The 15,000-nt window shown below is 37.1% G+C and overlaps 2 protein-coding genes across 7 annotated transcripts in view; one reads left to right on the top strand and one right to left on the bottom strand.

Moving 5' to 3' along the window:
• The window catches only part of celsr2 (cadherin, EGF LAG seven-pass G-type receptor 2), a 94,297-nt gene that overhangs the window by 23,113 nt on the left and 56,184 nt on the right, over nucleotides 1-15,000 (bottom strand). The window lies entirely within an intron of this gene.
• The window catches only part of LOC131342774 (uncharacterized), an 8,788-nt gene continuing 1,012 nt past the window's right edge, over nucleotides 7,225-15,000 (top strand). Inside the window, exons 1-7 of one of the 6 annotated variants that reach the window (XM_058373986.1) lie at nucleotides 7,229-7,535; nucleotides 8,071-8,097; nucleotides 9,137-9,359; nucleotides 11,927-11,998; nucleotides 12,133-12,201; nucleotides 12,946-13,017; nucleotides 14,637-14,705. In XM_058373986.1, the coding sequence (XP_058229969.1) occupies nucleotides 8,077-8,097; nucleotides 9,137-9,359; nucleotides 11,927-11,998; nucleotides 12,133-12,201; nucleotides 12,946-13,017; nucleotides 14,637-14,705 (526 nt within the window). In that variant the 5' untranslated portion in view covers nucleotides 7,229-7,535; nucleotides 8,071-8,076. Of the gene's footprint in view, nucleotides 7,536-7,998; nucleotides 8,512-9,136; nucleotides 9,360-11,926; nucleotides 11,999-12,132; nucleotides 12,202-12,945; nucleotides 13,018-14,627; nucleotides 14,706-15,000 lie in introns of those variants that run through there. The other 5 variants (XM_058373983.1, XM_058373985.1, XM_058373988.1 and 2 more) reach the window with 5 other exon arrangements.

The raw sequence follows: 15,000 nt of genomic DNA, 5'->3' as shown, positions 1-15,000 counted from the left end.
TTGTGTATGTGTGTGTGTGTGTGACTCACTGCTGGTTTGGTTTTGATGGTGTGTGTGTGAGAGAGAGTGAGTGTGTGTGTGTGTGAGACTCACTGCTGGTTTGGTTTTGATGGTGTGTGTGTGTGTGTGTGTGTGTGTGTGTGTGTGTTTGTTCGGCTATCTTTGTGAGGACCAGCGTGAGTTTTTAACCTTTGGAGTGAGGACCTTTTTACAAAGTGAGGACATTTAGGCCGGTCCTCACTTTTTTTTCACTGTATTGGCCTCTAGGGTTCTATATATAGGCTTTTCTCAATGTTTTAGAGAGGCCCTCAGAAAGATAGCAAAATGAGAAAAAATTTTAAAAATTGGTGTGTGTATGTTCCCTGCATACACACACATTTCGCTCTCCAGCGCCCCCTATCATCTTTCCACAGTCACTGCACCCGAGCTACCCAACAATAGCTAAAGACAGTCAAGGGGTATTTATGAAGCCCATGCTAGCCAAAGCTGTAGCCAAAGGCTTTGTACAAGTATTAAAACATGTATATATAAATATATATCTGCTAATTATGAAAATAAAAACAGATGTCTAATAGGATAAAATGATAAACTGCTGATGCTTTATACCCCAAAGGTCAACTTCACTGTGACATCATAATATCTGCAAAACCCATTTAAGGCCATTATTTAATCATAACTCAGGAAGAGGTTGGCAGAGGCATAAAAAACTAGAAATATTATTATATCACACTTCACACAGGTTAATTAAATGCACTTTTATTTTATACTCAATAAAGATGGTTTAAGTACTCATATCTGAAATCTACTTTAAAAGTAAACTGCACTTGTTGATGTTATGGTTAGTCAGACTGAACATTAATGAGGTTTTAGGCCTTGTTTTCACACTGCATTCAGTCAGGGTACAACAGAAGTGTACACTATGTACATGTGTTTATTTAGTGCTTGATGTTACAGATCCTGGTATACCCACGTAGCACTTTCCCTAGAGGAATATTTCTACTTCAGTTGTTAGAATTATGTGCTGACATATGAATAATGAATTTATAGATAGTCTACACTCCACTAGTAAACAGCTGTTTCATTTCTCATACACATCTGGGTGGTTATAGAGTACATTTTAAATCTGCAAAGTCTCTATCTGGTAAATTAGAGGTAGCTGAAGCTCTAAAGCAAAGACCTCGAGATAAACCCTGATTACTTTTGAGATTATCTGACTTTTCTCAGAACATGGGTAGAGTAACCAAAAACTGTACTCAAGTAAAAACACAAGTACTCTTGACATAATTAAAAAATTGTTATAATACGTCACAACTGGTCCCTAAACAAGCACAATAATTAAAAGGTTAGACTTTGTAAAGGCTAGTGTATTTCAGCATTTCTGTATGATCAGAACAAAAATAGTTTTGGTGCTATTCACCTATTCACATATGTGGTGTTTAAATATTAATATCTTTAGTTTAAAAAAAATTTAGGATGCATATTTTTATATGAGAATCAATTTTTTAATACCACATCAATATAGAAAGTCAGAATTCATAGCATTGTTTCACCACCATGCTAATTTTTAAATGCCCTTTATGACTAATTATATACAAAACTAGTGACATTCCCATCAATGCTAGCTTTGTGTTTAGAACTAATTAGCATGTTAGCACATGGCTATCCAGAGCATGTCAAATAAGTTGTACATGGAACTGTCCTGCATTAATCAGTCAAAGCACACACAAATGTGGTGCAAAGATACTGGGGCACTGAATACATCACCACTAGGCTTTCAACAACAACCTATTTGACAGGGTGTTGTGTCATGTACTGAGGGGACAGAGTCCTAGGACGAAAAAAAGTATTTTTCATACATCTCATTCTCCACCACAGAATAATCTGACAGAATGCCAGGCCTGGTTTCAACAGTGTATTCAGTGGAGGCTAACAGATTTAGCAAACATCTATACTGTAAATTCCAACAGTTACTTAAAAAGTTCATTTACTTAAAAAATAATGTTTGGACACCGACTGCCTCAGTCTTGCAAAGTAAACTTAAAAAATATCAAGTTAGTTTAATGTGTCTGTTTCAGTTAATATACTCTATAATGTTTACTAATGCTATTTAAGACTTAATAATAAGATTACTATATTAATTCAATTTAATATAATAGTGTTATATTTTGTGCTGCATACATCCTAAATTATTCTCATTATGAAACTTGAAAAAACTATGTACACCTTTTTTCAAGTAAAGTGAACTGGAACAAAAGGCAGTCAAAAAGTTCTCTTTTTTTCTAATAAACAGCTTGAGTCTTAAAGAACAAAATAATAAAATCTGTACTTCTAAAACATCTGTCCATGCTCTTTAACAGAATAAGACTATACATTTACAGACCTAAACAGCATTCTGCTGTCAACTAATCCTAACATCATCAATACCTGGACCTGTAAATGTAGTACATTTTTGGAACAATAATTAATTCAAAATATAGGCCTTTTTCATGAAATATTCCTGAAATACAGACCCTTTATTGCATGTGGCTTTGGAAAGGTTCTTCACTACTTAAAAAAAAAAAAAAACAACCCTTATCCCTTTGTAACTATTAGATATTTAAAACACTGTTCACTCGAAATTAGTGCAATTAAAACAAAATATGCCAACAACTTCAACACATTTATGAGGTCAACACAGGCTTCCAGCACAGAAATCAAGGACACAAAAGGTTAGCATAAAAGCTCATTTTTACGGGTTTGGAGTTTTGGTTGAGGTTTTTCCCTCACAAAGCCAGAACTACCCTCTGAATAAAATGAAATGTGTTCCTCATTGTCATTGGATAGTCTCAATTTAAAGAATAAATCAAAGACAAAAAAAGACATACAACATGTGGCAAATTTGGGACATCATCCACAACAACTGTTCCCTCCAAAATCACTGCTTTTGATGACACCAATGAGGGCATGTGGATTTTTGGCAGGCATAACTTCAATTAAAACTGAGGACGCTGCATCTGAACCCTAGGTAGTGATAAAAGAAAAAAGAAAAGGGTAAATTTCTACTTTACTGAAACACTACTGGAAATGTTCTTAACAAAATAAATAAATAAAATAAAAATAAAACTCTATTTTGCACAGTGACCAGGAAGTGTTCAGCTAAATAAAAAGTGCCAGTCTCTTCAGTCTCTTACACCAGGAGTTGTAACTGCTTTAAATCTAGTTATGAAAATGAACTAGTTATAAAACCCATCATATTGTTTCAGAAGACTTGGATTAAAACACTCAGCATGAGCAGGATTTATCATTTTTTGGTGAACCATTAGTTTAAATTCTGTGTTGTTTCTCATCATAAACTATTGCACACCTTCAGAAGACTTGGAATAATTGCACACAAGTTCCATGGACTACTTTACTGTACTTTCGCATTCTTCTGAATGATCAACATCATAAAATTGAATTAAAGTTTTAGAATATACTCAGAAAACCTGTTCACAATATGCTTCTTATATTCTATAACCTACTCAATGCTTAAGATTATAAGAGCACTCGCTCTCTTTTCATATGGAGTTCATAAGAGTGTGATACTGAGGGTCAAATCCAGTCTTTGATCAGTCTTAGGCATTCAAATAATCCACATTAAAAATCAGAACTGTTACTCCAGTCACAACTGCGGTGTGTCCGGTGAAATACTGCAGTGATCTGTTTCCTTTATCTGGACTGCGCTTTCTCTACACTGACTGTGGTCAGAGTCTGTGCGCTGGCTCGCGCGTTTACAAGGAAACGTGGCCTGAGCATGCGCGTGCACGCGCTCTGCTATATGTTCAGCACTAATGAGCAAACGAGACAAGTTCGACAAAATATCATGCATCCGACAAAACGCGGAATATGTAACGATAACCAAGACTAGCAAAATAAAATAATAAAAAAAATAATAAAATCAGTAAATGATGTGTAAATTAAAAGTAATTACCTTGAATTTACCGAAGAAAATCTCAATACACTTAACGGCTGCGTATCTTCCGTTCACCTGCTTCAGAAGCATGGGGGAGGGGAATTGTGCTCGAGTGCGCATGCGTAATAGAACGTGTTGAATATTTTGGGTAATTTTACTCATGTTAGGTACGTAAACTAGTGATGGGAAGTTCGGATCATTTTACTGACTCGGATCTTTGAATCTCGTTCAGTAAAATGAACAGATGTTTTTCATTCATTTAGTTTATTTTAGCAGAATATAATTACAGTGTTATGTGTTAATAGTCAATTACCTCGACAAATCTACTTACACAAACATTGATTACATTTAGAAAAAGACAAAACTAAAAATCATCCAATGACAAACTAGGAAACAGAAATGATTCATTCACGGCTTAGCAGGAGCAGGGCCTTTAAGCAATGCAGTGTGTTCATTTATTTCACCTTCCACCCAAGTCTTTCATTCTTTTGTCACGTCACATTCTCATAAGTTGAAACCATGCAGTTTGTACCAGAAAAAGAGATGAGTTCTTAAGCTATGCCGTCTGTGCCGGAAACAAAAATGATTAGCTCATCTCCTGAGTCTTCAGGTTCGAGTCATTTGTTCATCACGTGACAGCCATTCCTCATGCAGAGTAGTGGCCTGGTTACTATTTGATGCTGGTAGAGAAAAACATTTCCTGATTCACTCCTCCAAAACACCCCAAAGTGGCTCAATAATATTCAGATCTAGTGACTCTGCAGGCCATGGAAGATGTTTAACTTCACTTTCAGCTTCATCAAATCACTCTGTCACCAGTCTTGCTGCGTTTATTGGTGCATTATCATCCTGATATGACACCACATTCAGGGTACAATGCTGGGTGCACACTGTCCTCCAGAATGCTTCTTTAGTCCTTGGCAGTGATGTGGCTAATCTATCAAATCTTCACATGGTGGTTGCCTGCGGTCCAATGAGTATCATATTAAGGTAACAAGTGTCTAGAATTAAGGGAAAGGTTTGTTTTTAGACTTTTAGAGATTTTATTCTTTTTCAGGAATCACTCACATGGGCCTCTGTGTCTCACAGCTTCACAGATACTTTTGAATAAACCAAATCAAATTAGGGTTAGTGTTTGGTGTAAAAAGAGGCTACATTTTAGGGCCACTGGGCTACTAGGATACCAAATTTCAAGTACATGTGACAAACAAGTTCTGTACATAAACTGTCCATGTGTTTGTTTGTTTTTTTGGCTGCTCCCTGTTTGTGGTCACCACAGCTGATCATCTGGTTCACAAACTTGATTTGGCACAAGTTTTACACTGGATGCCCTTCCTGACACAACTGTCCCATTTTATCTGGACTTGGGACTGGCACTGAGAGTTAACTCTTCAGTGGCTGGGTTAGTGCCCTGCCTGGAAATCAAACCCAGACCACATCAATGAGAGTGTGGGAGCCTGCTGCTGGGCCACTAGGAGAACATAAACTGTCCATATGTTGCTACAGTCTCATAGTGTCTATTTCAACATTGAAGGAGTGCTCTTGAATTCTGTCAGCTTTATATAAGCCTACAAACTAGTAACTCAGTGAGCCCATGTTTGGCCTTTCATATGTAATATATATATAATATATACATTAGAGACAATGTACCTATGTGCATTTGTATAGATCATGCACTCTACGTATACTATTGAGGTAATACTTTAGAGTCTTTCCACACTTCGCAGCTTTGTACTTTTATACAAAGAACATTTCTATTTCAAACATTTCAAAATCAAATACTGTACTATTTACTCCACCAAAAGTTTTTTTTTAATTTAAGTAAATAATAGATTTAATATATTATACAAATTAATATAATTAACATTAATTACATTGTATTATTGTATATTATATTAAGACAAAATGTTTTTGAACTTCACAAGCTACCTAGCAATATACACTGCTCAAAAAAATTAAAGGAACACTTTTTAATTAGAATATATCATCAAGCCAATGAAACTCCTGGCATATTGATATGGTCAGTTCAGTAGCAGAGGGGGTTGTTAATCAGTTTCAGCTGCTTTGGTGTTAATGAAATTAAGTGCACTAAATGGGCAACAATGAGACGACCCCCAAAACAGGAATGGTTTTACAGGTGGAGACCACTGATGCCACTTTTTTTCTCTACTCATCTTTTCTAATTTGTTTTTCACTAGTTTTGCATTTGGCTAGGGTCACTCTCAATACTAGTAGCATGAGGCAATACCTGGACCCTACAGAGGTTGCACAGGCAGTCCATTTTCACAGATGAGAGCAGGTTCACCCTGAGCACATGTGACAGACGTGAAAGGGTCTGGAGAAGCCGTGTAGAATGTTGTGCTGCCTGTAACATCATTCAGCATGACCAGTTTGGTGGTGGGTCAGTGATGGTCTGGGGAGGCATATCCATGGAGGGACACACAGGCCTCTACAGGGTAGACAATGGCACCCTTACTGCCATTAGGTATATTATGAAATCCTCGGACCCATTGTCGGACCCTACACTGGCGCAGTGTTCCTGGGTTCCTCCTGGTGCATGACAATGCCCGGCCTTATGTGGTGAGAGTATGCAGGCAGTTCCTGGAGGATGAAGGAACTGATACCATTGAATAGCCCCCAAACTCGTCTGACCTAAATCCAGTAGAACCTCTGGGACATTATGTTTCGGTTCGTCTAATACCACCAAGTTGCATGTTAAACTGTCCAGGAGCTCAGTGATCCGTTGCCTCATTAGGAGCATGACCTGATGTTGTCAGACATGCATACAAGCACGTGGGGGCCATACAAACTACGGAGTACCATTTTGAGCTGCTGCAATGAAATTGCAGCAAAATGGACTTTTGGGGTGTTTTTGAATTCAGCCCACTGTAGGTTCATCATTTTCATTTCCATCAAGCGATATGGCGTCCTTTCATTCCTAACACATTACCCAGTCCATACCAGTATAGATATTCAACATGATATATTGAGATATTGATATATCCCTATTGAGATCTGATGTGTTTTCAAAGGGTCAAGGCTTCAGTAAAATTAGCCCCATCTTTACTATCTGCAATTTTAAAAGGATAATAATAATCCAATAATTTAATTATTCTGAATAATGCAAACTTTTGGTACTGAGTATATTTTGCTGCTTATACCTTTGTACTTTGTATTTTTAATGCAGGACTATATCAAATATTTAACTACTTTTTTCACTACTGATATACATACACTGAAATTTAGGTGCAAGAAATTGTACTTTTAATATATACTTTTAATAATAACATACTAATAATTTTAGTATGTTCATTTATATGGTGCAGTTAACTGCAGTAATACATGTCAGGCTTGCTTTATTTCCAACACTCTAAGCCTGTGTCAGAGTTGAGAAGTGGAGAATATTGTGAGGCACATTTAGCTATTTTTACCGCAGCCTTAATTGATTGCCCCGCCCCTCCCCTCCCCCCTGCACCTGCACCTGCACGGCTCGTGCTCGGAGTATGACCTTTTCAAAAAAAAAAAACCTCTGGATGAGTGTTCCCGCGCACTGACCAGGGTCAGCAGAAGACTGGAGCGATTTTCACAAACCTTTACAACGCAGGTAAGATTGCATGATTTATATTACATATTCACGTATTTATATGATATAAATATGTATATATTTTTAAAACACAGATTTTTATTTTTTTCTGGAACTTTCCTGATGGGGTGGGAGGGGGTGGGGGAGGGGGAGGGGGTTTGTAGAGCTCGCGGTGGTTGTACATAATTAGCGGCTAGCAGCTATCGATAGCCTATAGTACATTTTTATAACGAATTAAAATCGAGTAGAAAACTTAATTAAATAAAGAATTACTAACGAGTGAAGCTGAACTGCAGTAATAAACCTGAACAAGTCAGACTAGGGCTTTTCTATCTTTATATAACCTTCTCTGAAAAATTAAAAAGTGATGAAATATATTGTCATTTATACACAATATATGGATGCAATTTTTAATTAGTATATCATTATATTTAAGGTCCTCATTGTGCTGCAAAACGATAAATACGGTACTGAAACTGTTCACTGCTACTTGTTGCATGTAAAGAATTATTTTGTTTAAATTTATTTATTTTTCACTCTTTTCTTTGGTGTTCAGGAAGCCATGGAAGAAACATCAACACAGGTATGTGCCATTTGAGCATTTGTTAGTATTGTAATTAAATTCTAAGGTGGGCTTTATGCAAAATGATAACTTAATAATTATTAATAACGAATGAATAAAATTAATTCCAGATTTGAAGTCATTATAAGTTAAAAAATGATAATTGATTATTAGATTTAACATGATTTTCTCCAGAAATATGATTCTTTGTAGAAAGTATTTCCATCTGAATGAATGCTGCTAGATTACTACTCATGTCTGCTAGGCCAGCTACAGTCATGTAGACTACCATTACATATTGTAACTGGATGGTTTACAGATTTTCAGGATGGTAGAAAGTGTTAAGCGTTTTCATGTCAAGTATTTATTTTATTGAAAATAGTCTTTTTCTAGAAAGGTGCCACCAGACCCAGTCTTCACATGGTGGTCCATGGAGTGAGTTTCAGATTAAGATAAAAACTGTCTAGAATTAAGGAAAAGTGTTTTTTTTTTAAGCTTGTATGCATTCCTCATGTGTGTTTAGCTTTTAGTAGTGTATTTATTTTATTGACATTTTACATTTGTTTCCTGAGAGTTAATGAGTTTATATAGTTACTCTGCTGTTGTAGATATTGTTGCTCCTGCTCTAGAAAACGTTTAGTTGTAATATTTTAATATATCATTATATAAAAATATGAATATATTTCATTCATATTTTAAAAGGTAATAAAACATTTTAGTGAACAAAAATGAAGTGGATAAGGAATATATTAATTAACTAAAAATAAAATTAATTAATTAATAGTAGTAACTACAAACAGAGAAATAAGCTATATTGTGAAATAGAAGATTTAAAGTTCCATTTCACCCATTATTTTGTTCTTGTAACTGAAATCAGAGCCTGAAGAACAAAACATGCATTTCTCATAATTGTAGGTAACTATATTAGAAGTGTAGTATAGTTATTTTACAGACTTTACAAGTCAGATAGTCCATCTTTAAAATAATGATCTGATGTTTGTGAATGATGTTTCTTTAAAGTTAGACAGAATCTCATGATGATTTTTTTTTTAACTTGCAGTTGGATGAAATTCATGAAGAGTCAGAGAGTGACTCCTCAGAATTTGAATCATCCAGAGGCACAGACATAGACCTAGATTACAATCCAGATCCAAGTGGAACATCGTCCAGTGAAGTGGAAATTTGGAGCCCAGACACAGGTTCATCATGTGATAAACTGTACATTGCAGAAGATGTTGAAAGTCCAGACACAAATTTGAGTGAAGAAGATGATCAGCAAAGAGGCAAGTGCACAATCAAAAAACAAAAGAACCCCAAAACTTATGTGAAAAGACACAATAAACAAAACAAGATAAACAAGACAAATAAAGGAAAATCAACTGTGACTATCAAAACTTGTACAAAAAGGGAAGACAGTAAACGGGCATGGGACAAAAGACATTATTGCCTCTACTGTGGCAAATCACAATCAAAAATATCAAGGCATTTGGAGAGAAAGCATATAGATGTCAAAGATGTGGCATATGCTTTTAGCTTTCCATTAGGATCAAAAGAAAGAAAGCTTCTTTTGGAACAGCTGCGCAATAAAGGAGATTTTAAACACAATACCAAAGTTCTGGAAAGTGGCAGAGGACAAGTGGTGACATGGAAGCAGCCTACTGATAAAGCTTCAGTTAAAGATTATTTGCCTTGTTCATTTTGTTTTGGAATGTTCAGGAAAAATGACCTTTGGAGACATCAGTCCTCGTGCAAAACTAAAAAATCATGTGTGAAAGATGACATAAAAAATGGACGGGGGAGAGTACAAAGTCGTGCTGCATCCCTGCTTCCAATAGCATCTTCCTCAGATGGATGTCAGAGGATCATCAACAACATGCGACAAGATGAGGTGTCCTTTCACATCAGAACAGATTCTTTGATTTGCAAGTATGGTGAATCACTGTATGCAAAACATGGTCGTATGAAGTCTAGACACCAGTATATTGCACAAAGAATGAGGGAGCTTGGCCGATTCATGTTGGTTGCTAAAGATATGGACAAGAGTGTCAAGGTTCTTGAAGATATGTGTGTGCCATCCAAATTTCCATTTGTTGTCAACGTTGCCAAGCGTCTTACACAGTTTAGTCCAGGCAAAAATGAATATGGAAAACCTTCAACAGCAGTAAAAATTGGATTCTGTCTAAAAGGGGCTGTGGAGGTCCTGATTGGACAAACTCTTATGAATGATGATGATCTGGCAGAGAAGAAAGCAAAAAAGTTCTTTGAACTTTTGGAGAAAAACTGGAGTAACAGTGTTTCTGTCACTGCTCATCAAACCATACAAGAAAACAGGTGGAATAAACAAGATGACATCCCGCTCACCAAAAATGTGATTGCTCTGAGAAACCATCTCAGGATGGTAGAAGATGAAGCAAGACAGGAACTGACCCAGCAGATGAATTTAGGAGCATACAAGACATTGAACAAGACTGTTCTGGCACAGGTCATTATTTTCAACAAGCGGCGTGAAGGGGAAGCGTCACGCTTAACTCTTGAGACCTACAAGAAAGCAAGCACAGGTGTCATAAATGAGGACATTTATGAGACCTTGTCACCGTTAGAAAAGGAGCTAAGCAAGCTATTAACCCGCATAGAAATCAGGGGGAAAAGAGGCAAGAAGGTTCCAGTTTTCTTGACAGAGAGAATGAAGGACTCAATCGATTTGTTGATTAAATGGAGAGAAGAAGCTGGTGTACCTGCTGAAAATCCCTATCTCTTTGCAAGACCTGGTGTAATGACGAACATACGTGGATGTGACTGTCTGCGAAAATATGCAGTAGAAAGTAAAGTAGAAAATCCTGAACTCCTAAGGTCAACTAAATTAAGAAAACAGGTAGCCACACTCTGCCAGCTATTGGACCTCAGTGAACAAGAACTAGAGCAAGTTGCAAGGTTCATGGGCCATGACATTAGAGTTCACTGTGACTTTTACAGACAGACTGACAAAACATTTCAAATTGCCAAGATAAGTAAGCTTCTGTTTGCAATGGAGCAAGGCACTGATACCTTAAGGGGGAAGAACCTCAGCACACTTGATCCTTCTATCTGTGGTAGGACTGCACCCTGTTTTATCACCAATTCAGTTGTACTGTATAGTTTGAAGCTGTTAGTGGCTTAGCCACAGGTGTCATTTTTAAGAGAACACCAGTGACCTTTTTGGCAGTACAGTCTTCTTCAGCTGGACAATAACACTCATTTAACATCACTTAATACAAACACATTTCCAGGCAAACCATAGACACACACAATACACTTTACAAGCTGCTATATTCCCTTTGCTCATGTAGTGAGTAGTTTCACAACAGTTTCCAGTGGTGGTGTTTATATACATTCATGTGAAAAAGAAAGAACACTTTCTTGAGTAAAATAGTTTCAGAAGTAAAATCGTATATATAGAGTAAATAATACATTTGGTCTATTATTCTCAGTTGTTACCTTTACACCATTTTCACTACCATAAACCAGTAGTCATAATGAACCACCAGTTTCACTACCATTACCAGAATCACATTTTTAAACATACCCTACTGTAATACCCTACCCATAATACCCTACCCATAATGCAAACTGCAGTAGGGTATGTTTAAAAATGTGATTCTGGTAATGGTAGTGAAACTGGTGGTTCATTATGACTACTGGTTTATGGTAGTGAAAATGGTGTAAAGGTAACAACTGAGAATAATAGACCAAATGTATTATTTACTCTATATATACGATTTTACTTCTGAAACTATTTTAATTAAAAACCCAATCTATTTACTTATTTTTGGAAAGTTGAGCACTAATATTTGATTCTTGGTTTCATTTATAGGTGAAAGTTCCACATCGAACTCTGTGAGTGTCAGAGAGAAACAGAAGAAACAAGGAAGAGAGTTAGATGAGGGTAAGTTTTACAGTTTGTATTTTACACTTGTCTAGCTTGTCCTGCTATTACAAGTACCTCTCAGTCTAATACAGAACCACCACCATGGCCTCACAACTAAAACAAACTGAATTAGGTGAACACCTGTTTTTCAGATGGATGTTCTGACCACTTCAGCCCCCCAAAAAAACAACACAGTGAGGATAGAACCTTAGATTTAAATGGTGAGTTAAACAGTTTTTATCATGAAATTAAAGGGCACCCTACAGATTGTTTTACACAGATCCCAATAGTTAAAAGGCAGAGTCTTTCTTCACTCCCAAGTATACCTTGTGTTTTGCAGTTCTTAGCACCTTTTCTTCTTATTAGTAGATTTGTGTAGATTTGAGATGGGTACACACACACCATACAGATATAGACATTGTTGGATTGAGAAAAGCAGTTTGCCCATGAGGCTGTGTGCATGAAATGGCAGTAAATTATGAAAATAATTTGTAAACACATTTGACAAGTCAATCCAACAGTCCATCTGTAGATGTTTAGTGTTCACATTATTGTGGTTGTTTAGTCTGTTGTTTAACATGTGAGAAGTGAAACAGGTCTGTTTTTATTAATGTAAAGGTAACAACCGACAACAGTAGATCGGAGTTATTACTCACTGTTTTAATTTAAAGTAGCCTGCAGTTGCTGAATCTTCAAAATCTTAATCATTTAAAAGAAATGAGTTCTTATAAATAGCAGTTTTTTATTTAGTTCTGCCCTGAATTAGCTATTTCACATGAAAGATGTTTAACTATAGTCCACAAGACAAACTAATAACTAAATTTACACAAATGAACCAGTTTAAAAGTTTACATATTCTCGATTCTTAATACAGTGTGTTGTTACCTTCATGAACTGTTTTAAGACATCAACTGTACATACAACAATTTTGCCTACTAATATTTGATTGTTGTTATCTTTTATAGATGAAATTTCCACAACAACTTCTATCAGTGTCCAGGAGAGACAAAAGAAACGACGAAGAAAGCTGGTAAAGGGTAAGTTTTAAATTTTAACTGATAAATTTGTCTATAGAAACACAGATAAAACTGACTGTGTACATGAGTTTGCCCATAAGGTGATATGTTCATGAACTGTACTTCCCAGTAAATTATGAATATAATTTGACAAGTCAGTCCAATAGTCCATCAAAAGATGTTTAGTATTCACATCTTTGTGATTGTTTAGTCTGTTGTTGCGAAGTGGAAAAAATCAGATTTTTTCATTCTAAAATCAAAAATTTTAAATCAGATGGTAACAACACCGATCAGGCATTATGACCACCTGGCTAGTATTGTGTTGGTCCACCTTTTGCCCTGACCCAGCGAGGCATGGACTCCACTAGATCCCTGAAGGTGTGCTGTGGTATCTGGCACCAAGATGTTAGCAGCAGATCCTTTAAGTCCTGTAAGTTGTGAGGTGAAGGTCCCCATGGATCGGGCTTGTTTGTCCAGAACATCCCACAGATGCTGGATTGGATTATGATCTGGGGAATTTGGAGGCGGAGTCAACACCCAAACTGGTTGTTGTGGTCATCAAACCATTCCTGAACCATTTCTGCTTTGTGTCCTGGAGCATTATCCTGCTGAAAGAGGCCACAGCCATCAGGGAATACCGTTTCCATGAAAGGGTGTAGATGGTCTGGAACAATGCTTACGTAGGTGGTACGTGTCAAAGGAACATCCACATGGATGCAGGACCCAAGGTTTCCCAGCAGAACATTGACCAGAGCAGGACACTGCCTCCGCTGGCTCGCCTTCTTCCCATAGTGCATCCTGGTGCCATGTGTTCCCCGGGTAAGAGACGCACACGCACCCGGCCATCCACGTGATGTAAAAGAAAACGTGATTCATCAGACCAGGCCACCTTCTTCCATTGCTCCATGGTCCAGTTCTGATGCTCACCTGCCCATTGTTGGTGCTTTTCGTGGTGCACAGGGGTCAGCATGGTCACCCTGACTGGTCTGCCATTTGCAACCCCTTTCTATCAGAACCAGCATTAACTTCTTCAGCAGTTTGATCAACAGTAGCTCGTCTGTTGGATCGGATCACACGGGCCAGCCTTCACTCCCCACGTGTATCAATGAGCCTTGACCGTCCATGACCCTGTCGCCGGTTCACCACTGTTCCTTCCTTGGACCACTTTTGATAGATACTGACCACTGCAGACTGGGAACACCCCACAAGAGCTGCAGTTTTGGAGATGCTCTGATCCAGTGGTCTAGCCATCACAATTTGGCCCTTCGTCAAACTCAAAGCTCAAATCCTTACACTTGTCCATTTTTCCTGCTTCTAACATCAACTTTGAGGACAAAATGTTGACTTGCTGCCTAATATATCCCACCCACTAACAGGTGCCATGATGAGGAGATACTCAGTCTTATTCACTTCACCTCTCACTGTTATGCCTTATTCGTGTATGTTCTCCATAGTTATGAGCCTTTTACTAGAACAGATTACTGACCAGAGGTTTAAAGTCTGCAGTTCCCACTTGTTGCCACTGCTTTGCTGTAATATTTTTTGAACAATTGACAGATTCTGTTTAGGATGTTTATACACAGTTATAATTCACTGACTAACTGTTATTAATGCTTACTAACTGTCTGTAGCTGTTGCAGATTCCAGCAGCTCAGAAGAAAGGGCCACACCCAATCCAAAAACACAAAAACAGACCAAGAATGCAAAGAGTAAGCTCCATAAATCTTTGCAAAAGTGTATTAAGTAGCACTACTGATTATATTTCTTAGATCAAGTCAGTTTTATTTGTATAATGCTTTTCACAAACACTATTTCAAAGCAGCTTTAAAGAGCTTATTTATTTAAATGTACCAACAGTTTAGGTGGTTCTGCTTAATGAGAACAGACAGTTAAATAATTTAACTGTCCTATGAAATACATTTTCACTCATTTTGTCAAATGACTCTACAATTAGGTACTTTCTATAGCTGTGGTCAAGCAAAAGCAGTTTAGGAAATCTACTTT

Source organism: Hemibagrus wyckioides, linkage group LG21, assembly GCF_019097595.1.
Source record: "Hemibagrus wyckioides isolate EC202008001 linkage group LG21, SWU_Hwy_1.0, whole genome shotgun sequence".
Lineage (NCBI taxonomy): Eukaryota > Metazoa > Chordata > Actinopteri > Siluriformes > Bagridae > Hemibagrus > Hemibagrus wyckioides.
This window is presented reverse-complemented; position numbering and strand designations above follow the sequence as displayed.